General features: G+C 53.5%; 1 protein-coding gene across 1 annotated transcript in view; it reads left to right on the top strand.

The window, feature by feature from the left end:
- The window catches only part of gbe1b (glucan (1,4-alpha-), branching enzyme 1b), a 359,324-nt gene that overhangs the window by 276,510 nt on the left and 56,017 nt on the right, over positions 1-26,797 (top strand). The window contains exon 14 of the mRNA XM_036964774.1: positions 789-919. Coding sequence (XP_036820669.1) covers positions 789-919 — 131 coding nt within the window. The remainder of the gene's footprint in view (positions 1-788; positions 920-26,797) is intronic.

The raw sequence follows: 26,797 nt of genomic DNA, 5'->3' as shown, positions 1-26,797 counted from the left end.
CCCCTCTCCCCCTCAGCCAATTACATAGCTAGAATATTCACTGTTGAGCCAGAGATAAACTCTTTTGTGATTGGACAGACAGGCGGAGGGATAGAGGGAGGATTGGATGGGATGGAGGTTAGGGAATAAACTGCCAATCACTCTTGTACCAATGTCTATTTCAACATGAGACTTCCCATACCTTTTAAACTGGACGATTTATCTCAGTGGTTTTCGACATGCGTTTTTTTTTGGACAGAAATAAAGCTCGTCCACGGTGTTACTATGAAGCTTCTGTTGATGGATAGGTAGTAACAAAAACTGACATGGTTGAGTATCGATGACGGTGTAATGATGAGGGTGATGTGGTACGTTTCTGAAACGTTTCTGAAATGTTTCTCCTGTGACTGTGTTCCTTGTATTGATGAGGGTGATGTGGTACGTTTCTGAAACGTTTCTGAAATGTTTCTCCTGTGACTGTGTTCCTTGTATTGATGAGGGTGATGTGGTACGTTTCTGAAACGTTTCTGAAAGATTTCTCCTGTGACTGTGTTCCTTGTATTGATGAGGGTGATGTGGTACGTTTCTGAAAGATCTCTCCTGTGACTGTGTTCCTTGTATTGATGAGGGTGATGTGGTACGTTTCTGAAACGTTTCTGAAAGATTTCTCCTGTGACTGTGTTCCTTGTATTGATGAGGGTGATGTGGTACGTTTCTGAAATGTTTCTCCTGTGACTGTGTTCCTTGTATTGATGAGGGTGATGTGGTACGTTTCTGAAAGATTTCTCCTGTGACTGTGTTCCTTGCAGGCGTTTGTGAGTGCCAAGCACGAGGGAGACAAGGTGATAGTGTTCGAGAGAGGCAACGTGCTGTTTCTGTTGAACTTCCACCCAACCAGGAGCCAGACCAACTACAGGGTGGCTGTGGCCTCGCCTGGGAAGTATCCTTATGGCTATGTATGAGTGTCCAGTGTGGGGAGGGGGGGGGATCTGTGGGTATAAATGCACAAAACATCCTAGGTACTTGGGTTCACACACACACACACACACGACACATTTACCACACACACCCCGTAGCGTCGGAACACACACACACACACACACACACACACACACACAGTTGCGTTTCCAGTGCCATGTTGGACTGTTTATTTCCATTTACCTGGGGCCTCGTCTCTCCCTCCCGGTGCTCTGATGTGTGAGGAGATGCTCTCTGAAGTCGGGGAACTCTAATAAATGTGCAGGCTGTCATTATAAAGCACCACCGTAAACATTGTACAGTCAAGTGTGTGTGTGTGTGTGTGTGTGTGTGTGTGTGTGTGTGTGTGTGTGTGTGTGTGTGTGTGTGTGTGTGTGTGTGTGTGTGTGTGTGTGCTCCGACGCTACGGGGTGTGTGTGGTAAATGTGAGTGTGTGTGTGCATGCTCCGATGCTACGGGGTGTGTGTGGTAAATGTATGTGTGTGTGTGTGTGTGTGCGTGCTCCGACGCTACGGGGTGTGTGTGGTAAATGTGTCGTGTGTGTGAGTGGAGGAACCAATTAGAGCAGAAGACAGATGAACGCGCCACTCAGAGGAAGAAGAGGTAAACAACAAGATCCAACCGGTCCAGAGTGCTTTTCCATTACCTTCTGTATGCTGTTTCACACACAACATCCTGAAAGGACATTAGCTCTCCTGCTCCACACCTGGACTGGGAGTTACATGATGTTTATAGTCTTGTTGTCCAGCCCCCTCCATCATGGTCACCTGAGGCTTTTCACTCTCTAACGCTCTCTGATTCTGTTTCAAATGGTTTATCTCGGCTGTCCACCCAAGCTGCTCTAAGCTCTGTTCTGTCTGTCTCTACTCTAGCTCTGTTCTGTCTGTTCTGTCTGTCTCTACTCTAGCTCTGTTCTGTCTGTCTCTACTCTAGCTCTGTTCTGTCTCTACTCTAGCTCTGTTCTGTCTGTCTCTACTCTAGCTCTGTTCTGTTCTGTCAGTTCTGTCTGTCTCTACTCTAGCTCTGTTCTGTCTCTACTCTAGCTCTGGTCTGTCTCTACTCTAGCTCTGTTCTGTCTGTCTCTACTCTAGCTCTGCTCTAGCTCTGTTCTTCCTGCCTGTCTCTACTATAGCTATGTTCTGTCTGTCTGTCTCTATTCTAGCTCTGTTCTGTCTGTCTCTATTCTAGGTCTGTTCTGTCTGTCTCTATTCTAGCTCTGTTCTGTCTGTCTGTCTGTCTCTATTCTAGCTCTGTTCTGTCTGTCTGTCTCTACTCTAGCTCTGTCCTGTCTGCCTGTCTGTCTCTACTCTAGCTCTGTTCTGTCTGCCTGTCTGTCTCTACTCTAGCTCTGTTCTGTCTGTCTGTCTGTCTGTCTGTCTGTCTGTCTGTCTGTCTGTCTGTCTCTAGCTCTGTTCTGCCTGTCTGTCTCTACTCTAGCTCTGTTCTGCCTGTCTGTCTCTACTCTAGCTCTGTTCTGCCTGTCTGTCTCTATTCTAGCTCTGTTCTGTCTGTCTCTATTCTAGCTCTGTTCTGTCTGTCTCACTACACCCCCTGGACAGGACACTTTCTCCTGTTTTTGTAGTGAGGCACATTGATGGACAGGACACTAGTCTATTGCAGGGTCTAGTCAGATATTCTGCAGCGAGTCTTAGGCCTTTGAGTGTCCAGGACCAGATCCATGTTTAATCCTTCCCAGGCCACAAACAAAACATACAGAGAAGAGAAGACGTAACAAAGTCTTGTTAGTATTAATGGCCCCAGCGTGTACGTGCCTGGTCGTCCCTAGATAGAAGAAGTGAGTCGGAGAGTAACCTCGGGATCCTCTCCTTTTGGTTAAGGAACTGTTTTCTCACTCCTCTTCTGTCTCGGCTTCTGAGACTTGTATTTTCTTTTCAACACGGGAGGATCAAGGGGGAAAAGGAAAGTTTCCAAAGTCAAAGCAGCAAACCACCATAAGAAGAGGGGGAATGAAACACTGCCTATTAATATTCAGTCTACATCAGCTTTTCCACAGGCACTCCAACCATCACTGTTTTTCTTTTCTCTTGCTCTCTCTTTATCTCTCTATCTACCCATCCTCTCTCTCTCTCTCTCTCTTACCCATCTCTCTCTTTATCTCTCTATCTACCCATCCTCTCTCTCTCTCTCTCTCTCTCTCTCTCTCTCTCTCTCTCTCTTACCCATCTCTCTCTTTATCTCTCGCTCTTACTCTCGCTCTCTCTCTCTCTCTCTTTATCTCTCGCTCTTTCTCTCTCTCTCTCTCTCTCTCTCTCTCTCTCTCTCGCTATAGCTCCCTCTTCTCTCCCTCTCTCTCTCTCTCTCTCTCTCTCTCTCTCTCTCTCTCTCTCTCTCTCTCTCTCTCTCTCACTCACTCACTCACTCACTCACTCACTCACTCACTCACTCACTCACTCTCTCTCTCTCTCTCTGCCGTGTCTGGTGGGTTCTCTAGGCGCTTTGTTTTATCCAGCAGGTTTCTGAAACCCTAGTGGGGTCCCGTGTTGGGAGAAGAGCTCTACCTATCAGAGTAGATATGTCTTTGATATGGGTGTACGTCCCAAATGTAACCCTATTCCCTATAAATGGAACGCTATTCTCTATAAATGGAACCCTATTCTCTATAAATGGAACCCTATTCCCTATAAATGGAACCCTATTCCCTATAAATGTAACCCTATTCTCTATAAATGGAACCCTATTCCCTATAAATGGAACCCTATTCTCTATAAATGGAACCCTATTCCCTGTAAATGGAACCCTATTCTCTATAAATGGAACCCTATTCCCTGTAAATGGAACCCTATTCTCTATAAATGGAACCCTATTCCCTATAAATGGAACCCTATTCTCTATAAATGGAACCCTATTCCCTGTAAATGGAACCCTATTCTCTATAAATGGAACCCTATTCCCTGTAAATGGAACCCTATTCTCTATAAATGGAACCGTATTCCCTATAAATGGAACCCTATTCTAAATAAATGGAACCCTATTCCCTATAAATGGAACCCTATTCCCTGTAAATGGCACCCTATTCCCTATAAATGGAACCCTATTCCCTGTAAATGGAACCCTATTCTCTAAATGGAACCGTATTCCCTATAAAAGGAACCCTATTCTAAATAAATGGAACCCTATTCCCTATAAATGGAACCCTATTCCCTGTAAATGGCACCCTATTCCCTATAAATGGAACCCTATTCCCTATAAATGGAACCCTATTCTCTATAAATGGCACCCTATTCTCTATAAATGGCACCCTATTCTCTATAAATGGAACCCTATTCCCTATAAATGGAACCCTATTCCCTAAAAATGGAACCCTATTCCCTGTAAATGGAACCCTATTCTCTATAAATGGAACCCTATTCCCTGTAAATGGAACCCTATTCTCTATAAATGGAACCGTATTCCCTATAAATGGAACCCTATTCTAAATAAATGGAACCCTATTCCCTATAAATGGAACCCTATTCCCTGTAAATGGCACCCTATTCCCTATAAATGGAACCCTATTCCCTATAAATGGAACCCTATTCTCTATAAATGGCACCCTATTCTCTATAAATGGAACCCTATTCCCTATAAATGGAACCCTATTCCCTATAAATGGAACCCTATTCTCTGTAAATGGAACCCTATTCCCTATAAATGGAACCCTATTCCCTATAAATGGAACCCTATTCCCTATAAATGGAAACCTATTCCCTATAAATGGCACCCTATTCCCTATAAATGGAACCCTATTCCCTGTAAATGGAACCCTATTCTCTATAAATGGAACCGTATTCCCTATAAAAGGAACCCTATTCCCTATAAATGGAACCCTATTCTCTATAAATGGAACCCTATTCTCTATAAATGGCACCCTATTCTCTATAAATGGAACCCTATTCCCTATAAATGGAACCCTATTCCCTAAAAATGGAACCCTATTCCCTGTAAATGGAACCCTATTCTCTATAAATGGAACCCTATTCCCTGTAAATGGAACCCTATTCTCTATAAATGGAACCGTATTCCCTATAAATGGAACCCTATTCTAAATAAATGGAACCCTATTCACTATAAATGGAACCCTATTCCCTGTAAATGGCACCCTATTCCCTATAAATGGAACCCTATTCCCTATAAATGGAACCCTATTCTCTATAAATGGCACCCTATTCTCTATAAATGGAACCCTATTCCCTATAAATGGAACCCTATTCCCTATAAATGGAACCCTATTCTCTGTAAATGGTACCCTATTCTCTATAAATGGAACCCTATTCCCTATAAATGGAACCCTATTCCCTATAAATGGAACCCTATTCCCTATAAATGGAACCCTATTCCCTATAAATGGAAACCTATTCCCTATAAATGGCACCCTATTCCCTATAAATGGAACCCTATTCCCTGTAAATGGAACCCTATTCTCTATAAATGGAACCGTATTCCCTATAAAAGGAACCCTATTCTAAATAAATGGAACCCTATTCCCTATAAATGGAACCCTATTCCCTGTAAATGGCACCCTATTCCCTATAAATGGAACCCTATTCCCTATAAATGGAACCCTATTCTCTATAAATGGCACCCTATTCTCTATAAATGGAACCCTATTCCCTATAAATGGAACCCTATTCCCTATAAATGGAACCCTATTCCCTGTAAATGGAACCCTATTCTCTATAAATTGAACCCTATTCCCTGTAAATGGAACCCTATTCTCTATAAATGGAACCGTATTCCCTATAAATGGAACCCTGTTCTAAATAAATGGAACCCTATTCCCTATAAATGGAACCCTATTCCCTGTAAATGGCACCCTATTCCCTATAAATGGAACCCTATTCCCTATAAATGGAACCCTATTCTCTATAAATGGCACCCTATTCTCTATAAATGGAACCCTATTCCCTATAAATGGAACCCTATTCTCTGTAAATGGTACCCTATTCTCTATAAATGGAACCCTATTTCCTATAAATGGAACCCTATTCCCTATAAATGGAACCCTATTCCCTATAAATGGAACCCTATTCCCTATAAATGGAACCCTATTCCCTATAAATGGAACCCTATTCCCTATAAATGGAACCCTATTCTAAATAAATGGAACCCTATTCCCTATAAATGGAACCCTATTCTAAATAAATGGAACCCTATCCCCTATAAATAGAACCCTATTCCCTATAAATGGAACCCTATTCCCTATAAATGGAACCCTATTCTCTATAAATGGAACCCTATTCCCTATAAATGGAACCCTATTCTCTATAAATGGAACCCTATTCCCTATAAATGGAACCCTATTCTCTATAAATGGAACCCTATTCTCTATAAATTGAACCCTATTCTAAATAAATGGCACCCTATTCCCTGTAAATGGCACCCTATTCCCTATATAGTGCACTTTTTGTTATCATTGACCTATGTGTCCCAGTCAGAAGTAGTGCACTATATTGATAATAGGGTGCCATTTATAGGGAATAAGGTGGCATTTGGGACACAGAGCTCTTTCCCAACATACAGACAGCTCCTCTCATTATGTCAGATCGTCATTCTATCGGCTCAGTCAGAAACTAAGCGTTACCTGAATGGGGATGGTGAATTACGCAGCTTTATTACCAAATCTCCTCTGAATATGGATACTTCCTTCCCTGTGTGGAAATGTAGTTTTAGTACGTACACTTCTGTTCATGTGTGTACTTGTGGGTCGTGAGGAAGTGCTATTCTATACTGGTGCTCTATAGCTAATATGAATTTAAGCAACGAGGCCCGAGGCGGTGTGGTATGTGGCCAATATACCACGGCCAAGGGATGTTCTTATGCACGACTCAACCTTAGCCATGATATATTGGCCACATATCACAACCCCCTTGAGGTGGCTTATTGCTATCATAAACTGGTTACCGACTGAATTAGAGCAGTAAAAATAAATATTTTATCATACCCGTGGTATACGGTCTGATATACTAGTAACCGGAAGGTTGTAAGTTCAAACCCCCGAGCTGACAAGGTACAGCTCTGTCCCTGAACAAGGCAGTTAACCCACTGTTCCTAGGCCGTCATTGAAAATAAGAATTTGTTCTTAACTGACTTGCCTAGTTAAATAAAGGTAAAATAAAATATAAAAAAATCAGCATTCAGGGTTCGAACCACCAAGTTTATAATATGGTATAACAAAGAAATCACTTCACAAAGGATTCTCATTTGTTGGACCCTGGGACTTGATTACTGAGATGTGAACATATTTCTCTAAGAGCCTATCAGTCCACTCTCAGTGGGCTGCTATAACACTCCTTGTCTCAAAGAACCTACAGTATAGGCCTTGGTCAATAGTAGTGTACTATAAAGGGAATAGGCTGCGATTTGGAAGGCATTCCAATTGCAATTATGCTCATGGACAGATTGTTTTCAAGTCATCAATGGGCCTAATTACTGAGCTTTTCTCCTGGACTGACTGGCAACTGTTCTGGCCCTCTACAGATTGACGCTGATTCAGCTAGTCCCTAATCACCCCCCCCCCCCCCCCCCCCCCCATGTTTGCAGTTCGTTCTGAAGAGTCTGGGTAGGTATGAGCAGTGCAGTTCTGAAGAGTCTGGGTAGGTATGAGCAGTGCAGTTCTGAAGAGTCTGGGTAGGTATCAGTGCTGTTCTGAAGAGTCTGGGTAGGTATGAGCAGTGCAGTTCTGAAGAGTCTGGGTAGGTATCAGTGCTGTTCTGAAGAGTCTGGGTAGGTATGAGCAGTGCAGTTCTGAAGAGTCTGGGTAGGTATCAGTGCTGTTCTGAAGAGTCTGGGTAGGTATGAGCAGTGCAGTTCTGAAGAGTCTGGGTAGGTATCAGTGCTGTTCTGAAGAGTCTGGGTAGGTATGAGCAGTGCAGTTCTGAAGAGTCTGGGTAGGTATGAGCAGTGCAGTTCTGAAGAGTCTGGGTAGGTATGAGCAGTGCTGTTCTGAAGAGTCTGGGTAGGTATCAGTGCTGTTCTGAAGAGTCTGGGTAGGTATGAGCAGTGCTGTTCTGAAGAGTCTGGGTAGGTATCAGTGCTGTTCTGAAGAGTCTGGGTAGGTATCAGTGCTGTTCTGAAGAGTCTGGGTAGGTATCAGTGCAGTTCTGAAGAGTCTGGGTAGGTATCAGTGCAGTGGTGAAGCGTCCACCATATTGCTTTCACCTTGCAGATCTGTGACCTGCAGAAACAATGGGTTAGGGCCAAGTGGGAGGGGTAGGGAGCGATAGGGGTGGGTAGGGAGTGATGGGGGTGGGTAGGGAGTGATAGGGGTGATAGGTACGGGTAGGGAGCGATGGGGGTGGGTAGGGAGTGATGGGGGTGATAGGTAGGGGTAGGGAGCGATGGGGGTGGGTAGGTAGGGGTAGGGGGCGATGGGGGTGGGTAGGTAGGGGTAGTGAGCGATGGGGGTGGGTAGGTAGGGGTAGGGGGCGATGGGGGTGGGTAGGTAGGGGTAATGAGCGATGGGGGTGGGTAGGTAGAAGTAGGGAGCGATGGGGGTGGGTAGGAGGTGATGGGGGTGGGTAGGTAGGGGTAGGGGGCGATGGGGGTGGGTAGGTAGGGGTAGGGGGCGATGGGGGTGGGTAGGTAGGGGTAGGGGGCGATGGGGGTGGGTAGGTAGGGGTAGGGAGCGATGGGGGTGGGCAGGTAGGGGTAGGGGGCGATGGGGGTGGGTAGGTAGGGGTAATGAGCGATGGGGGTGGGTAGGTAGGGGTAAGGAGCGATGGGGGTGGGCGGGTAGGGGTAAGGAGCGATGGGGGTGGGCAGGTAGGGGTAGGGGACGATGGGGGTGGGCAGGTAGGGGTAGGGAGCGATGGGGGTGGGAAGGAGCGATGGGGGTGGGTAGGTAGGGGTAGTGAGCGATGGGGGTGGGTAGGGAGCGATGGGGGTGGGTAGGTAGGGGTAGTGAGCGATGGGGGTGGGTAGGGCGCGATGGGGGTGGGTAGGGAGCGATGGGGTTGGGTAGGTAGGGGTAAGGAGCGATGGGGGTGGGTAGGTAGGGGTAGGGAGCGATGGGGGTGGGTAGGGAGCGATGGGGGTGGGTAGGGAGCGATGGGGTTGGGTAGGTAGGGGTAATGAGTGATGGGGTGGGTAGGTAAGGGTAAGGAGCGATGGGGGTGGGTAGGTAGGGGTAGGGGACGATGGGGGTGGGCAGGTAGGGGTAGGGAGCGATGGGGGTGGGAAGGAGCGATGGGGGTGGGTAGGTAGGGGTAGTGAGCGATGGGGGTGGGTAGGGAGCGATGGGGGTGGGTAGGTAGGGGTAGTGAGCGATGGGGGTGGGTAGGGCGCGATGGGGGTGGGTAGGGAGCGATGGGGTTGGGTAGGTAGGGGTAAGGAGCGATGGGGGTGGGTAGGTAGGGGTAGTGAGCGATGGGGGTGGGTAGGGAGCGATGGGGGTGGGTAGGGAGCGATGGGGTTGGGTAGGTAGGGGTAAGGAGCGATGGGGGTGGGTAGGTAGGGGTAGGGAGCGATGGGGGTGGGTAGGGAGCGATGGGGGTGGGTAGGGAGCGATGGGGTTGGGTAGGTAGGGGTAATGAGTGATGGGGTGGGTAGGTAAGGGTAAGGAGCGATGGGGGTGGGTAGGTAGGGGTAGGGGACGATGGGGGTGGGCAGGTAGGGGTAGGGAGCGATGGGGGTGGGAAGGAGCGATGGGGGTGGGTAGGTAGGGGTAGTGAGCGATGGGGTGGGTAGGTAAGGGTAAGGAGCGATGGGAGTGGGTAGGTAGGGGTAGTGAGCAATGGGGGTGGGTAGGTAGGAGTAGTGAGCGATGGGGGTGGGTAGGTAGGGGTGATTAGGGACTAGCTGAATGAGTGTCAATCTGTAGGTAGGTGTAGGGATCGATGGGGGTGGGTAGGTAGGGGTAGTGAGCGATGGGGGTGGGTGGTAGGGGTAATGAGCGATGGGGGTGGGTAGGTAGGGGTAGGGAGCGATGGGGGTGGGTAGGTAGGGTTAGGGAGCGATGGGGGTGGGTAGGTAGGGGTAGTGAGCGATGGGGGTGGGTAGGTAGGAGTAGGGAGCGATGGGGGTGGGTAGGTAGGGGTAGGGGACGATGGGGGTGGGTAGGTAGGGGTAGGGGACGATGGGGGTGGGCAGGTAGGGGTAGGGGACGATGGGGGTGGGCAGGTAGGTGTAAGGAGCGATGGGGGTGGGCAGGTAGGGGTAGGGGGCGATGGGGGTGGGTAGGTAGGGGTAGGGGGCGATGGGGGTGGGCAGGTGGGGGTAATGAGCGATGGGGGTGGGTAGGTAGGGGTAAGGAGCGATAGGGGTGGGCGGGTAGGGGTAAGGAGCGATGGGGGTGGACAGGTAGGGGTAGTGAGCGATGGGGTGGGTAGGGCGCGATGGGGGTGGGTAGGGAGCGATGGGGTTGGGTAGGTAGGGGTAAGGAGCGATGGGGGTGGGTAGGTAGGGGTAGTGAGCGATGGGGGTAGGTAGGGAGCGATGGGGGTGGGTAGGGAGCGATGGGGTTGGGTAGGTAGGGGTAAGGAGCGATGGGGGTGGGTAGGTAGGGGTAAGGAGCGATGGGGGTGGGCGGGTAGGGGTAGGGAGCGATGGGGGTGGGTAGGTAGGGGTAGTGAGCGATGGGGGTGGGTAGGTAGGGGTAGGGAGCGATGGGGGTGGGTAGGTAGGGGTAGTGAGCGATGGGGGTGGGTAGGTAGGGGTAGTGAGCGATGGGGGTGGGTGGTAGGGGTAATGAGCGATGGGGGTGGGTAGGTAGGGGTAGGGGACGATGGGGGTGGGTAGGTAGGGGTAAGGAGCGATGGGGGTGGGTAGGTAGGGGTAGGGGACGATGGGGGTGGGCAGGTAGGGGTAGGGAGCGATGGGGGTGGGAAGGAGCGATGGGGGTGGGTAGGTAGGGGTAGTGAGCGATGGGGGTGGGTAGGGAGCGATGGGGGTGGGTAGGTAGGGGTAGTGAGCGATGGGGGTGGGTAGGGCGCGATGGGGGTGGGTAGGGAGCGATGGGGTTGGGTAGGTAGGGGTAAGGAGCGATGGGGGTGGGTAGGTAGGGGTAGTGAGCGATGGGGGTGGGTAGGGAGCGATGGGGGTGGGTAGGGAGCGATGGGGTTGGGTAGGTAGGGGTAATGAGTGATGGGGTGGGTAGGTAAGGGTAAGGAGCGATGGGAGTGGGTAGGTAGGGGTAGTGAGCAATGGGGGTGGGTAGGTAGGAGTAGTGAGCGATGGGGGTGGGTAGGTAGGGGTGATTAGGGACTAGCTGAATGAGTGTCAATCTGTAGGTAGGTGTAGGGATCGATGGGGGTGGGTAGGTAGGGGTAGTGAGCGATGGGGGTGGGTGGTAGGGGTAATGAGCGATGGGGGTGGGTAGGTAGGGGTAGGGAGCGATGGGGGTGGGTAGGTAGGGGTAGGGAGCGATGGGGGTGGGTAGGTAGGGGTAGTGAGCGATGGGGGTGGGTAGGTAGGAGTAGGGAGCGATGGGGGTGGGTAGGTAGGGGTAGGGGACGATGGGGGTGGGTAGGTAGGGGTAGGGGACGATGGGGGTGGGTGGTAGGGGTAATGAGCGATGGGGGTGGGTAGGTAGGGGTAGGGAGCGATGGGGGTGGGTAGGTAGGGGTAGGGAGCGATGGGGGTGGGTAGGTAGGGGTAGTGAGCGATGGGGGTGGGTAGGTAGGAGTAGGGAGCGATGGGGGTGGGTAGGTAGGGGTAGGGGACGATGGGGGTGGGTAGGTAGGGGTAGGGGACGATGGGGGTGGGTAGGTAGGGGTAGGGGACGATGGGGGTGGGCAGGTAGGGGTAGGGAGCGATGGGGGTGGGAAGGAGCGATGGGGGTGGGTAGGTAGGGGTAGTGAGCGATGGGGGTGGGTAGGGAGCGATGGGGGTGGGTAGGTAGGGGTAGTGAGCGATGGGGGTGGGTAGGGCGCGATGGGGGTGGGTAGGGAGCGATGGGGTTGGGTAGGTAGGGGTAAGGAGCGATGGGGGTGGGTAGGTAGGGGTAGTGAGCGATGGGGGTGGGTAGGGAGCGATGGGGGTGGGTAGGGAGCGATGGGGTTGGGTAGGTAGGGGTAATGAGTGATGGGGTGGGTAGGTAAGGGTAAGGAGCGATGGGAGTGGGTAGGTAGGGGTAGTGAGCAATGGGGGTGGGTAGGTAGGAGTAGTGAGCGATGGGGGTGGGTAGGTAGGGGTGATTAGGGACTAGCTGAATGAGTGTCAATCTGTAGGTAGGTGTAGGGATCGATGGGGGTGGGTAGGTAGGGGTAGTGAGCGATGGGGGTGGGTGGTAGGGGTAATGAGCGATGGGGGTGGGTAGGTAGGGGTAGGGAGCGATGGGGGTGGGTAGGTAGGGGTAGGGAGCGATGGGGGTGGGTAGGTAGGGGTAGTGAGCGATGGGGGTGGGTAGGTAGGAGTAGGGAGCGATGGGGGTGGGTAGGTAGGGGTAGGGGACGATGGGGGTGGGTAGGTAGGGGTAGGGGACGATGGGGGTGGGCAGGTAGGGGTAGGGGACGATGGGGGTGGGCAGGTAGGTGTAAGGAGCGATGGGGGTGGGCAGGTAGGGGTAGGGGGCGATGGGGGTGGGTAGGTAGGGGTAGGGGGCGATGGGGGTGGGCAGGTGGGGGTAATGAGCGATGGGGGTGGGTAGGTAGGGGTAAGGAGCGATAGGGGTGGGCGGGTAGGGGTAAGGAGCGATGGGGGTGGACAGGTAGGGGTAGTGAGCGATGGGGTGGGTAGGGCGCGATGGGGGTGGGTAGGGAGCGATGGGGGTGGGTAGGTAGGGGTAGGGGACGATGGGGGTGGGTAGGTAGGGGTAGGGGACGATGGGGGTGGGTGGTAGGGGTAATGAGCGATGGGGGTGGGTAGGTAGGGGTAGGGAGCGATGGGGGTGGGTAGGTAGGGGTAGGGAGCGATGGGGGTGGGTAGGTAGGGGTAGTGAGCGATGGGGGTGGGTAAGTAGGAGTAGGGAGCGATGGGGGTGGGTAGGTAGGGGTAGGGGACGATGGGGGTGGGTAGGTAGGGGTAGGGGACGATGGGGGTGGGTAGGTAGGGGTAGGGGACGATGGGGGTGGGCAGGTAGGGGTAGGGAGCGATGGGGGTGGGAAGGAGCGATGGGGGTGGGTAGGTAGGGGTAGTGAGCGATGGGGGTGGGTAGGGAGCGATGGGGGTGGGTAGGTAGGGGTAGTGAGCGATGGGGGTGGGTAGGGCGCGATGGGGGTGGGTAGGGAGCGATGGGGTTGGGTAGGTAGGGGTAAGGAGCGATGGGGGTGGGTAGGTAGGGGTAGTGAGCGATGGGGGTGGGTAGGGAGCGATGGGGGTGGGTAGGGAGCGATGGGGTTGGGTAGGTAGGGGTAATGAGTGATGGGGTGGGTAGGTAAGGGTAAGGAGCGATGGGAGTGGGTAGGTAGGGGTAGTGAGCAATGGGGGTGGGTAGGTAGGAGTAGTGAGCGATGGGGGTGGGTAGGTAGGGGTGATTAGGGACTAGCTGAATGAGTGTCAATCTGTAGGTAGGTGTAGGGATCGATGGGGGTGGGTAGGTAGGGGTAGTGAGCGATGGGGGTGGGTGGTAGGGGTAATGAGCGATGGGGGTGGGTAGGTAGGGGTAGGGAGCGATGGGGGTGGGTAGGTAGGGGTAGGGAGCGATGGGGGTGGGTAGGTAGGGGTAGTGAGCGATGGGGGTGGGTAGGTAGGAGTAGGGAGCGATGGGGGTGGGTAGGTAGGGGTAGGGGACGATGGGGGTGGGTAGGTAGGGGTAGGGGACGATGGGGGTGGGCAGGTAGGGGTAGGGGACGATGGGGGTGGGCAGGTAGGTGTAAGGAGCGATGGGGGTGGGCAGGTAGGGGTAGGGGGCGATGGGGGTGGGTAGGTAGGGGTAGGGGGCGATGGGGGTGGGCAGGTGGGGGTAATGAGCGATGGGGGTGGGTAGGTAGGGGTAAGGAGCGATAGGGGTGGGCGGGTAGGGGTAAGGAGCGATGGGGGTGGACAGGTAGGGGTAGTGAGCGATGGGGTGGGTAGGGCGCGATGGGGGTGGGTAGGGAGCGATGGGGTTGGGTAGGTAGGGGTAAGGAGCGATGGGGGTGGGTAGGTAGGGGTAGTGAGCGATGGGGGTAGGTAGGGAGCGATGGGGGTGGGTAGGGAGCGATGGGGTTGGGTAGGTAGGGGTAAGGAGCGATGGGGGTGGGTAGGTAGGGGTAAGGAGCGATGGGGGTGGGCGGGTAGGGGTAGGGAGCGATGGGGGTGGGTAGGTAGGGGTAGTGAGCGATGGGGGTGGGTAGGTAGGGGTAGGGAGCGATGGGGGTGGGTAGGTAGGGGTAGTGAGCGATGGGGGTGGGTAGGTAGGGGTAGTGAGCGATGGGGGTGGGTGGTAGGGGTAATGAGCGATGGGGGTGGGTAGGTAGGGGTAGGGGACGATGGGGGTGGGTAGGTAGGGGTAAGGACCGATGGGGGTGGGTAGGTAGGAGTAGGGAGCGATGGGGGTGGGTAGGTAGGGGTAGGGGACGATGGGGGTGGGTAGGTAGGGGTAGGGGACGATGGGGGTGGGCAGGTAGGGGTAAGGAGCGATGGGGGTGGGCGGGTAGGGGGCGATGGGGGTGGGTAGGTAGGGGTAGGGAGCGATGGGGGTGGGCAGGTAGGGGTAGGGGGCGATGGGGGTGGGTAGGTAGGGGTAGGGGGCGATGGGGGTGGGTAGGTAGGGGTAATGAGCGATGGGGGTGGGTAGGTAGGGGTAAGGAGCGATGGGGGTGGGCGGGTAGGGGTAAGGAGCGATGGGGGTGGGCAGTTAGGGGTAGGGGACGATGGGGGTGGGCAGGTAGGGGTAGGGAGCGATTGGGGTGGGTAGGTAGGGGTAGTGAGCGATGGGGGTGGGTAGGGAGCGATGGGGGTGGGTAGGGAGCGATGGGGTTGGGTAGGTAGGGGTAAGGAGCGATGGGGGTGGGTAGGGAGCGATGGGGGTGGGTAGGGAGCGATGGGGGTGGGTAGGTAGGGGTAAGGAGCGATGGGGGTGGGTAGGTAGGGGTAAGGAGCGATGGGGGTGGGCGCGTAGGGGTAAGGAGCGATGGGGGTGGGTAGGTAGGGGTAGTGAGCGATGGGGGTGGGTAGGGAGCGATGAGGTTGGGTAGGTAGGGGTAAGGAGCGATGGGGGTGGGTAGGTAGGGGTAGTGAGCGATGGGGGTGGGTAGGGCGCGATGGGGGTGGGTAGGTAGGGGTAAGGAGCGATGGGGGTGGGTAGGTAGGGGTAAGGAGCGATGGGGGTGGGCGCGTAGGGGTAAGGAGCGATGGGGGTGGGTAGGTAGGGGTAGTGAGCGATGGGGGTGGGTAGGGCGCGATGGGGGTGGGTAGGGAGCGATGGGGTTGGGTAGGTAGGGGTAGGGAGCGATGGGGGTGGGTAGGGTGCGATGGGGGTGGGTAGGTAGTGGTAAGGAGCGATGGGGGTGGGTAGGTAGGGGTAAGGAGCGATGGGGGTGGGCGCGTAGGGGTAAGGAGCGATGGGGGTGGGTAGGTAGGGGTAGTGAGCGATGGGGGTGGGTAGGGAGCGATGGGGTTGGGTAGGTAGGGGTAAGGAGCGATGGGGGTGGGTAGGTAGGGGTAGTGAGCGATGGGGGTGGGTAGGGAGCGATGGGGGTGGGTAGGGAGCGATGGGGTTGGGTAGGTAGGGGTAAGGAGCGATGGGGGTGGGTAGGTAGGGGTAGTGAGCGATGGGGGTGGGTAGGGAGCGATGGGGGTGGGTAGGGAGCGATGGGGTTGGGTAGGTAGGGGTAAGGAGCGATGGGGGTGGGTAGGTAGGGGTAGTGAGCGATGGGGGTGGGTAGGTAGGAGTAGTGAGCGATGGGGGTGGGTAGGTAGGAGTAGTGAGCGATGGGGGTGGGTAGGGAGGGGTGATTAAGGACTAGCTGAATGAGTGTCAATCTGTAGGTAGGTGTAGGGATCGATGGGGGTGGGTAGGTAGGGGTAGTGAGCGATGGGAGTGGGTGGTAGGGGTAATGAGCGATGGGGGTGGGTAGGTAGGGGTAGTGAGCGATGGGGGTGGGTAGGTAGGGGTAGGGAGCGATGGGGGTGCGTAGGTAGGGGTAGTGAGCGATGGGGGTGGGTAGGTAGGGGTAGTGAGCGATGGGGGTGGGTAAGTAGGGGTAAGGAGCGATGGGGGTGGGTAGTTAGGAGTAGGGAGCGATGGGGGTGGGTAGGTAGGGGTAGGGGACGATGGGGGTGGGTAGGTAGGGGTAGGGGACGATGGGGGTGGGCGGGTAGGGGTAGGGGACGATGGGGGTGGGCAGGTAGGGGTAGGGGACGATGGGAGTGGGCAGGTAGGGGTAAGGAGCGATGGGGGTGGGCAGGTAGGGGTAGGGGGCGATGGGGGTGGGTAGGTAGGGGTAGGGAGCGATGGGGGTGGGTAGGTGGGGGTAGTGAGCGATGGGGGTGGGTAGGGAGCGATGGGGGTGGGTAGGGAGCGATGGGGTTGGGTAGGTAGGGGTAAGGAGCGATGGGGGTGGGTAGGTAGGGGTAAGGAGCGATGGGGGTGGGTAGGTAGGGGTAGTGAGCGATGGGGGTGGGTAGGTAGGGGTAAGGAGCGATGGGGGTGGGTAGGTAGGGGTAGTGAGCGATGGGGTGGGTAGGTAGGGGTAAGGAGCGATTGGGGTGGGTAGGTAGGGGTAGTGAGCGATGGGGGTGGGTAGGGAGGGGATGATTAGGGACTAGCTGAATGAGTGTCAATCTGTAGGTAGGGGTAGGGATCGATGGGGGTGGGTAGGTAGGAGTAATGAGCGATGGGGGTGGGTAGGTAGGGGTAGTTGGCGATGGGGGTGGGTAGGTAGGGGTAAGGAGCGATGGGGTGGGTAGGTAGGGGTAGGGAGCGATGGGGTGAGTAGGTAGGGGTAGGTGGCGATGGGGGTGGGTAGGTAGGGGTAATGAGCGATGGGGGTGGGTGGTAGGGGTAGTGAGCGATGGGGGTGGGTAGGTAGGGGTAGGGGGCGATGGGGGTGGGTAGGTAGGGGTAAGGAGCGATGGGGGTGAGTAGGTAGGGGTAATGAGCGATGGGGGTGGGTAGGAAGTGATGTGTAGGGAGCGATGGGGGTGGGTAGGAAGCGATGGGGGTCGGTAGGAAGTGATGTGTAGGGAGCAATGGGGGTGGGTAGGAAGCGATGGGGGTCGGTAGGAAGTGATGTGTAGGGAGCGATGGGGGTGGGTAGGAAGCGATGGGTAGGAGCGATGGGTAGGAGCGATGGGGTGGGTAGGGAGCGATGGGGGTGGGTAGGAAGCGATGGGGGTCGGTAGGAAGTGATGTGTAGGGAGCGATGGGGGTGGGTAGGAATCGATGGGTAGGAGCGATGGGTAGGAAGCGATGGGTAGGTAGCGATGGGTAGGAAGCGATGGGGGTGGGTAGGAAGTGATGTGTAGGGAGCGATGGGGGTGGGTAGGAAGTGATGGGGGTGGGTGGGAGTGATGGGGGTGGGTAGGAAGTGATGGGTAGGGAGGGATGGGTAGGAGGCGATGGGTAGGAAGCGATGGGGGTGGGTAGGAAATGATGGGGGTGGGTAGGGAGCGATGGGGGTGGGTAGGGAGCGATGGGGGTGGGTAGGAAGCGATGGGGGTGGGTAGGAAGCGATGGGGGTGGGTAGGAGGTGATGGGGGTGGGTAGGAAGCGATGGGGGTGGGTAGGAAGCGATGGGGGTGGGTAGGAAGCGATGGGGGTGGGTAGGGAGCGATGGGGGTGGGTAGGAGGTGATGGGGGTGGTTAGGGAGCAATGAGGGTGGGTAGGAGGGGGTGGGTAGGGAGCAATGGGAGTGGGTAGGAAGCGATGGGGGTGGGTAGGGAGCGATGGGTAGGGAGCAATGGGGGTGGGTAGGGAGCGATGGGGGTGGGTACGGAGCGATGGGGGTGGGTAGGGGGCAATGGGGGTGGGTAGGGAGCAATGGGGGTGGGTAGGAGGGGGTGGGTAGGGAGCAATGGGGGTGGGTAGGGAGCGATGGGAGTGGGTAGGAGGTGATGGGGGTGGGTAGGAGGTGATGGGGTGGGTAGGGAGCGATGGGGGTGGGTAGGGAGCAATGGGGGTGGGTAGGAGGTGATGGGGGTGGGTAGGGAGCAATGGGGGTGGGTAGGAGGTGATGGGGGTGGGTAGGGAGCAATGGGGTTGGGTAGGAGGTGATGGGGGTGGGTAGGGAGCAATGGGGGTTTGTAGGAGCTTATGGGGGTGGGTAGGAAGCGATGGGGGTGGGTAGGAGGTGATGGGGGTGGGTAGGGAGCGATGGGGGTGGGTAGGAGGTGATGGGGGTGGTTAGGGAGCAATGAGGGTGGGTAGGAGGGGGTGGGTAGGGAGCAATGGGAGTGGGTAGGAAGCGATGGGGGTGGGTAGGGAGCGATGGGTAGGGAGCAATGGGGGTGGGTAGGGAGCGATGGGGGTGGGTACGGAGCGATGGGGGTGGGTAGGGGGCAATGGGGGTGGGTAGGGAGCAATGGGGGTGGGTAGGAGGGGGTGGGTAGGGAGCAATGGGGGTGGGTAGGGAGCGATGGGAGTGGGTAGGAGGTGATGGGGGTGGGTAGGAGGTGATGGGGTGGGTAGGGAGCGATGGGGGTGGGTAGGGAGCAATGGGGGTGGGTAGGAGGTGATGGGGGTGGGTAGGGAGCAATGGGGGTGGGTAGGAGGTGATGGGGGTGGGTAGGGAGCAATGGGGTTGGGTAGGAGGTGATGGGGGTGGGTAGGGAGCAATGGGGGTTTGTAGGAGCTTATGGGGGTGGGTAGGGAGCGATGGGGGTGGGTAGGAGATGATGGGGTGGGTAGGGAGCGATGGGAGTGGGTAGGGAGCGATGGGGGTGGGTAGGAGGTGATGGGGGTGGGTAGGGAGCGATGGGGGTGGGTAGGAGGGGATGGGGTGTGTAGGGAGCGATGGATGTGGGTAGGAAGCTATGGGGGTGGGTAGGAGGTGATGGGGGTGGGTAGGGAGCAATGGGGATGGGTAGGAGGTGATGGGGGTGGGTAGAAGGTGATGGGGGTGGGTAGGAAGCGATGGGGGTGGGTAGGAGGTGATGGGGGTGGGTAGGGAGCAATGGGGGTGGGTAGGAGGGGGTGGGTAGGGAGCAATGGGGGTGGGTAGGGAGCGATGGGAGTGGGTAGGAGGTGATGGGGGTGGGTAGGAGGTGATGGGGTGGGTAGGGAGCGATGGGGGTGGGTAGGGAGCAATGGGGGTGGGTAGGAGGTGATGGGGGTGGGTAGGGAGCAATGGGGGTGGGTAGGAGGTGATGGGGGTGGGTAGGGAGCAATGGGGTTGGGTAGGAGGTGATGGGGGTGGGTAGGGAGCAATGGGGGTGGGTAGGAGCTTATGGGGGTGGGTAGGAGATGATGGGGTGGGTAGGGAGCGATGGGAGTGGGTAGGGAGCGATGGGGGTGGGTAGGAGGTGATGGGGGTGGGTAGGGAGCGATGGGGGTGGGTAGGAGGGGATGGGGTGTGTAGGGAGCGATGGATGTGGGTAGGAAGCGATGGGGGTGGGTAGGAGGTGATGGGGGTGGGTAGGGAGCAATGGGGATGGGTAGGAGGTGATGGGGGTGGGTAGAAGGTGATGGGGGTGGGTAGGAAGCGATGGGGGTGGGTAGGAGGTGATGGGGGTGGGTAGGGAGCAATGGGGGTGGGTAGGAGGTGATGGGGGTGGGTAGGGAGCAATGGGGGTGGGTAGGAGGTGATGGGGTGGGTAGGGAGCGATGGGGGTGGGTAGGAGGTGATGGGGTGTGTAGGGAGCAATGGGGGTGGGTAGGAGGTGATGGGGGTGGGTAGGGAGCAATGGGGATGGGTAGGAGGTGATGGGGGTGGGTAGGAGGTGATGGGGGTGGGTAGGGAGCAATGGGGGTGGGTAGGAGGTGATGGGGGTGGGTAGGGAGCAATGGGGGTGGGTAGGAGGTGATGGGGGTGGGTAGGGAGCGATGGGGGTGGGTAGGAGATGATGGGGGTGGGTAGGGAGCAATGGGGGTGGGTAGGAGGTGATGGGGGTGGGTAGGGAGCAATGGGGGTGGGTAGGAGGTGATGGGGGTGGGTAGGGAGCAATGGGGGTGGGTAGGAGGTGATGGGGGTGGGTAGGGAGCGATGGGGGTGGGTAGGAGATGATGGGGGTGGGTAGGGAGCGATGGGAGTGGGTAGGGAGCGATGGGGGTGGGTAGGAGGTGATGGGGTGGGTAGGGAGCAATGGGGGTGGGTAGGAGGTGATGGGGGTGGGTAGGGAGCAATGGGGGTGGGTAGGAGGTGATGGGGGTGGGTAGGGAGCGATGGGGGTGGGTAGGAGATGATGGGGGTGGGTAGGGAGCGATGGGAGTGGGTAGGGAGCGATGGGGGTGGGTAGGAGGTGATAGGGGTGGGTAGGGAGCGATGGGGGTGGGTAGGAGGTGATGGGGTGTGTAGGGAGCGATGGGGGTGGGTAGGAGGTTATGGGGTGGGTAGGGAGCAATGGGGGTGGGTAGGAGGTGATGGGGGTGGGTAGGAGGTGATGGGGGTGGGTAGGGAGCAATGGGGGTGGGTAGGAGGTGATGGGGGTGGGTAGGGGGTGATGGGGACGGCTCAATGCTTCAGAATTGACTGTTTTCCTAAATCTTCCCCCTATTCACAAAGCCTGTATTGATTACAATACTTCACAGCTGAACTGTAGGCTGTTATAGCAGCCATCTGTAGACAATAACACAAACCTCATTCACAGCTGAACTGTAGGCTGTTATAGCAGCCATCTGTAGACAATAACACAAACCTCATTCACAGCTGAACTGCGGGCTGTTATAGCAGCCATCTGTAGACAATAACACAAACCTCATTCACAGCTGAACTGCAGGCTGTTATAGCAGCCATCTGTAGACAATAACACAAACCTCATTCACAGCTGAACTGCGGGCTGTTATAGCAGCCATCTGTAGACAATAACACAAACCTCATTCACAGCTGAACTGCAGGCTGTTATACCAGCCATCTGTAGACAATAACACAAACCTCATTCACAGCTGAACTGTAGGCTGTTATAGCAGCCATCTGTAGACAATAACACAAACCTCATTCACAGCTGAACTGCAGGCTGTTATAGCAGCTATCTGTAGACAATAACACAAACCTCATTGTTGAAATCCTCCTGGAGCTCCACTTACCCCAGACAATGTTGGCCAGGGAACATCAAATTAACTGTCCTCCGTTTACAATTCAGCATACAAACACACACACACACACACAACACACACACACACGCACGCACACAAACACGTACGCACGCACACAAACACACACACGCACAACACAAACACACGCACGCAAACGCACAACACAAACACACGCACACACAACACAAACACACACACACACACACAACACACACGCACTGCACACACACAACACACACACACACACACGCACTGCACACACACAACACACACGAACTGCACACAACACACACACACACACACACACACAACACAACACAACACAACACAAACACACACACACACACACACACACACACACACACACTGCACACACACACACACAGAAGAGGCATAAGGTTATTTAATGTCTTTGGTTGCTGGATTGCAGCCAGATGGTTTGAAATCAGCTTTTAAATGAGCCTTGAATGAATTGCGATGTGTGGATGGTAGGATAACAATGTTCATTATCTAGTCAGTCATTATCTAACTAATCATATACTCCACTGTGGTATCAACTGAATTGAAATCACCAGGATAGGTAATATTCCTGTTAGAGTCTTTGAGTCTGTTGATTCTTATCTTTGCGTACGTTATGATTCCTGAGAGATTTTATTACAATGTTTTCTTTTGTTTTATTTTTTAGAACCATCCTTAAATATCCACAACAAAAAAGGAGGATGTTGTCAGGATTCTCTAATGTACGGAGGAAAGGGTGAAGGAGAGAGGGTGAAGGAGAGAGCGTGAGGGAGATTGGGAAGGGAGAGGGAGCGGGAGAGTGGGAGGGAGAGGATAGAGGGAGATGTGGGGGAGGAGAGAGGAAGATAGGGAAGGGAGAGGGGGTAGGGAGAGAGGGGGAGGAGAGAGCGAAGGGAGAGGGGGAGGAGCGAGGGTGAGGGAGAGGGGCAGGAGAGGGAGCGGGAGAGTGGGAGGGAGAGGGGGGAGAATATAGGGAGCGGGAGAGGATAGAGGGAGATGTGGGGGAGGAGATAGGGAGGGGAGAGGAAGAGAGGGAGAGGGGGGAGGAGATAGGGAGCGGGGGAGGAAGAGAGGGAGATCAAATCAAATCAAATTAATTTATATAGCCCTTCGTACATCAGCTGATATCTCAAAGTGCTGTACAGAAACCCAGCCTAAAACCCCAAACAGCAAGCAATGCAGGTGTAGAAGCACGGTGGCTAGGAAAAACTCCCTAGAAAGGCCAAAACCTAGGAAGAAACCTAGAGAGGAACCAGGCTATGTGGGGTGGCCAGTCCTCTTCTGGCTGTGCCGGGTGGAGATTATAACAGAACATGGCCAAGATGTTCAAATGTTCATAAATGACCAGCAGGGTCAAATAATAATAAGGAAGAACAGTTGAAACTGGAGCAGCAGCACGGTCAGGTGGACTGGGGACAGCAAGGAGTCATCATGTCAGGTAGTCCTGGGGCATGGTCCTAGGGCTCAGGTCCTCTGAGAGAGAGAAAGAAAGAGAGAAGGAGAGAATTAGAGAACGCACACTTAGATTCACACAGGACACCGAATAGGACAGGAGAAGTACTCCAGATATAACAAACTGACCCTAGCCCCCCCGACACATAAACTACTGCAGCATAAATACTGGAGGCTGAGACAGGAGGGGTCAGGAGACACTGTGGCCCCATCCAAGGACACCCCCGGACAGGACCAAACAGGAAGGATATAACCCCACCCACTTTGCCAAAGCACAGCCCCCACACCACTAGAGGGATATCTTCAACCAGCAACTTACCATCCTGAGACAAGGCTGAGTATAGCCCACAAAGAGCTCCGCCACGGCACAACCCAAGGAGGGGGGGGGGGGGGGGGGGGGGCGCAGACAGGATGACCACATCAGTAAATCAACCCACTCAGGTGACGCACCCCTTCCAGGGTCGGCATGAGAGAGCCCCAGTAAGCCAGTGACTCAGCCCCTGTAATAGGGTTAGAGGCAGAGAATCCCAGTGGAAAGAGGGGAACCGGCCAGGCAGAGACAGCAAGGGCGGTTCGTTGCTCCAGAGCCTTTCCGTTCACCTTCCCACTCCTGGGCCAGACTACACTCAATCATATGACCCACTGAAGAGATGAGTCTTCAGTAAAGACTTAAAGGTTGAGACCGAGTTTGCGTCTCTGACATGGGTAGGCAGACCGTTCCATAAAAATGGAGCTCGATAGGAGAAAGCCCTGCCTCCAGCTGTTTGCTTAGAAATTCTAGGGACAATTAGGAGGCCTGCGTCTTGTGACCGTAGCGTACGTGTAGGTATGTACGGCAGGACCAAATCTGAGAGATAGGTAGGAGCAAGTTCATGTAATGCTTTGTAGGTTAGCAGTAAAACCTTGAAATCAGCCCTTGCTTTGACAGGAAGCCAGTGTAGAGAGGCTAGCACTGGAGTAATATGATCAAATTTTTGGGTTCTAGTCAGGATTCTAGCAGCCGTATTTAGCACTAACTGAAGTTTATTTAGTGCTTTATCCGGGTAGCCGGAAAGTAGAGCATTGCAGTAGTCTAACCTAGAAGTGACAAAAGCATGGATTAATTTTCTGCATCATTTTTGGACAGAAAGTTTCTGATTTTTGCAATGTTACGTAGATGGAAAAAAGCTGTCCTTGAAATGGTCTTGATATGTTCTTCAAAAGAGAGATCAGGGTCCAGAGTAACGCCGAGGTCCTTCACAGTTTTATTTGAGACGACTGTACAACCAGTAAGATTAATTGTCAGATTCAACAGAAGATCTCTTTGTTTCTTGGGACCTAGAGTTTAAAAGTAGAAAATTTGCAGCCATCCACTTCCTTATGTCTGAAACACATGCTTCTAGCAAGGGCAATTTTGGGGCTTCACCATGTTTCATTGAAATGTACAGCTGTGTGTCATCCGCATAGCAGTGAAAGTTAACATAATGTTTTCGAATAACATCCCCAAGAGGTAAAATATATAGTGAAAACAATAGTGGTCCTAAAACGGTACCTTGAGGAACACCGAAATTTACAGTTGATTTGTAAGAGGACAAACCATTCACAGAGACAAACTGATATCTTTCCGACAGATAAGATCTAAACCAGGCCAGAACTTGTCCGTGTAGACCAATTTGGGTTTCCAATCTCTCCAAAAGAATGTGGTGATCGATGGTATCAAAAGCAGCACTAAGGTCTAGGAGCACGAGGACAGATGCAGAGCCTCGGTCCGATGCCATTAAAATGTCATTTACCACCTTCACAAGTGCCGTCTCAGTGCTATGATGGGGTCTAAAACCAGACTGAAGCATTTCGTATACATTGTTTGTCTTCAGGAAGGCAGTGAGTTGCAACAGCCTTTTCTAAAAATGTTGAGAGGAACAGAAGATTCGATATAGGCCGATAGTTTTTTATATTTTCTGGGTCAAGGTTTGGCTTTTTCAAGAGAGGTTTTATTACTGCCACTTTTAGTGAGTTTGGTACACATCCGGTGGATAGAGAGCCGTTTATTATGTTCAACATAGGAGGGCCAAGCACAGGAAGCAGCTCTTTCAGTAGTTTAGTTGGAATAGGGTCCAGTATGCAGCTTGAAGGTTTAGAGGCCATGATTATTTTCATCATTGTGTCAAGAGATATAGTACTAAAACACTTGAGCGTCTCTCTTGATCCTAGGTCCTGGCAGAGTTGTGCAGACTCTGGACAACTGAGCTTTGAAGGAATATGCAGATTTAAGTCCGTAATTTGCTTTCTAACAAGTCCGTAATTTGCTTTCTAATAATCATAATCTTTTCCTCAAAGAAGTTCATGAATTTATCACTGCTAAAGTGAAAGTCATCCTCTCTTGGGGAATGCTGCTTTTTAGTTAGCTTTGCGACAATATCAAAAAGGAATTTCGGATTGTTCTTATTTTCCTCAATTAAGTTAGAAAAATAGGATGATCGAGCAGCAGTAAGGGCTCTGTACTGCTGTACTGCACAGTACTGTCTTTCCAAGCTAGTCGGAAGACTTCCAGTTTGGTGTGGCGCCATTTCCGTTCCAATTTTCTGGAAGCCTGCTTCAGAGCTCGGGTATTTTCTGTGTACCAGGGAGCTAGTTTCTTATGAGAAATGTTTTTAGTTTTTAGGGGTGCAACTGCATCTAGGGTATTGCGCAAGGTTAAGTTGAGTTCCTCAGTTAGGTGGTTAACTGATTTTTGTCCTCTGGCGTCCTTGGGTAGACAGAGGGAATCTGGAAGGACATTAAGGAATCTTTGTGTTGTCTGTGAATTTATAGCACAACTTTTGATGTTCCTTGGTTGGGGTCTGAGCAGATTATTTGTTGAATTGCAAACGTAATAAAATGGTGGTCCGATAGTCCAGGATTATGAGGAAAAACATTAAGATCCACAACATTTATTCCATGGGACAAAACTAGGTCCAGCGTATGACTGTGACAGTGAGTGGGTCCAGAGACATCTTAGACAAAACCCACTGAGTCGATGATGGCTCCGAAAGCCTTTTGGAGTGGGTCTGTGGACTTTTCCATGTGAATATTAAAGTCACCAAAGATTAGAATATTATCTGCTATGACTACAAGGTCCGATAGGAATTCAGGGAACTCAGTGAGGAACGCTCTATATGGCCCAGGAGGCCTGTAAACAGTAGCTATAAAAAGTGATTGAGTAGGCTGCATAGATTTCATGACTAGAAGCTCAAAAGACGAAAACGTCTTTTTTTTTTTTGTAAATTGAAATTTGCTATCGTAAATGTTAGCAACACCTCCGCCTATGCGGGATGCACGGGGGATATGGTCACTAGTGTAGCCAGGAGGTGAGGCCTCATTTAACACAGTAAATTCATCAGGCTTAAGCCATGTTTCAGTCAGGCCAATCACATCAAGATTATGATCAGTGATTAGTTCATTGACTATAATTGCCTTTGAAGTAAGGGATCTAACATTAAGTAGCCCTATTTTGAGATGTGAGGTATCATGATCTCTTTCAATAATGACAGGAATGGAGGTGGTCTTTATCCTAGTGAGATTGCTAAGGCGAACACCGCCATGTTTAGTTTTGCCCAACCTATGTCGAGGCACAGACACGGTCTCAATGGTGATAGCTGAGCTGACTACACTGACTGTGCTAGTGGCAGACTCCACTATGCTGGCAGGCTGGCTAACAGCCTGCTGCCTGGCCTGCACCCTATTTCATTGTGGAGCTAGAGGAGTTAGAGCCCTGTCTATGTTGGTAGATAAAATGAGAGCACCCCTCCAGCTAGGTTGGAGTCCGTCACTCCTCAGCAGGTCAGGCTTGGTTGGTCCTGTTTGTGGGTGAGTCCCAGAAAGAGGGCCAATTATCTACAAATTCTATCTTTTGGGAGGGGCAGAAAACAGTTTTCAACCAGCGATTGAGTTGTGAGACTGCTGTAGAGCTCATCACTCCCCCTAACTGGGAGGGGGCCAGAGACAATTGCTCGATGCCGACACATCTTAGGGAGATAGAGAGGGGGGAGGAGATGGAGGGGAGAGGGAGGAGGAGATAGGGAGAGGGGGAGGGGAGAGGGAGGAGGAGATAGGGAGAGGGGGGAGGATAGAGGGAGATAGAGAGGGGAGAGGGAGAGGGGGGAGGATAGAGGGAGATAGGGAGGGGAGAGGGAGAGGGGGGAGGAGGAGTGTGTATGTCTTTCTCAGTAGAAATAATGCACACACTGAGCAGAGCTTCTTTCTTTTTAATCATGGCTATCAAAGCAGACAAGTAGAATGTTTCCCGGCCCTGGGGCAGAACCAGGAAGTGTTTGAGGATCTGACTCCAACTGACTCCTTCC

This window comes from Oncorhynchus mykiss, chromosome 27 (assembly GCF_013265735.2).
Source record: "Oncorhynchus mykiss isolate Arlee chromosome 27, USDA_OmykA_1.1, whole genome shotgun sequence".
Taxonomy (NCBI): domain Eukaryota; kingdom Metazoa; phylum Chordata; class Actinopteri; order Salmoniformes; family Salmonidae; genus Oncorhynchus; species Oncorhynchus mykiss.
The sequence above is the reverse complement of the archived record's forward strand: the minus strand, read 5'-3'. Positions and strand labels throughout refer to the sequence as shown.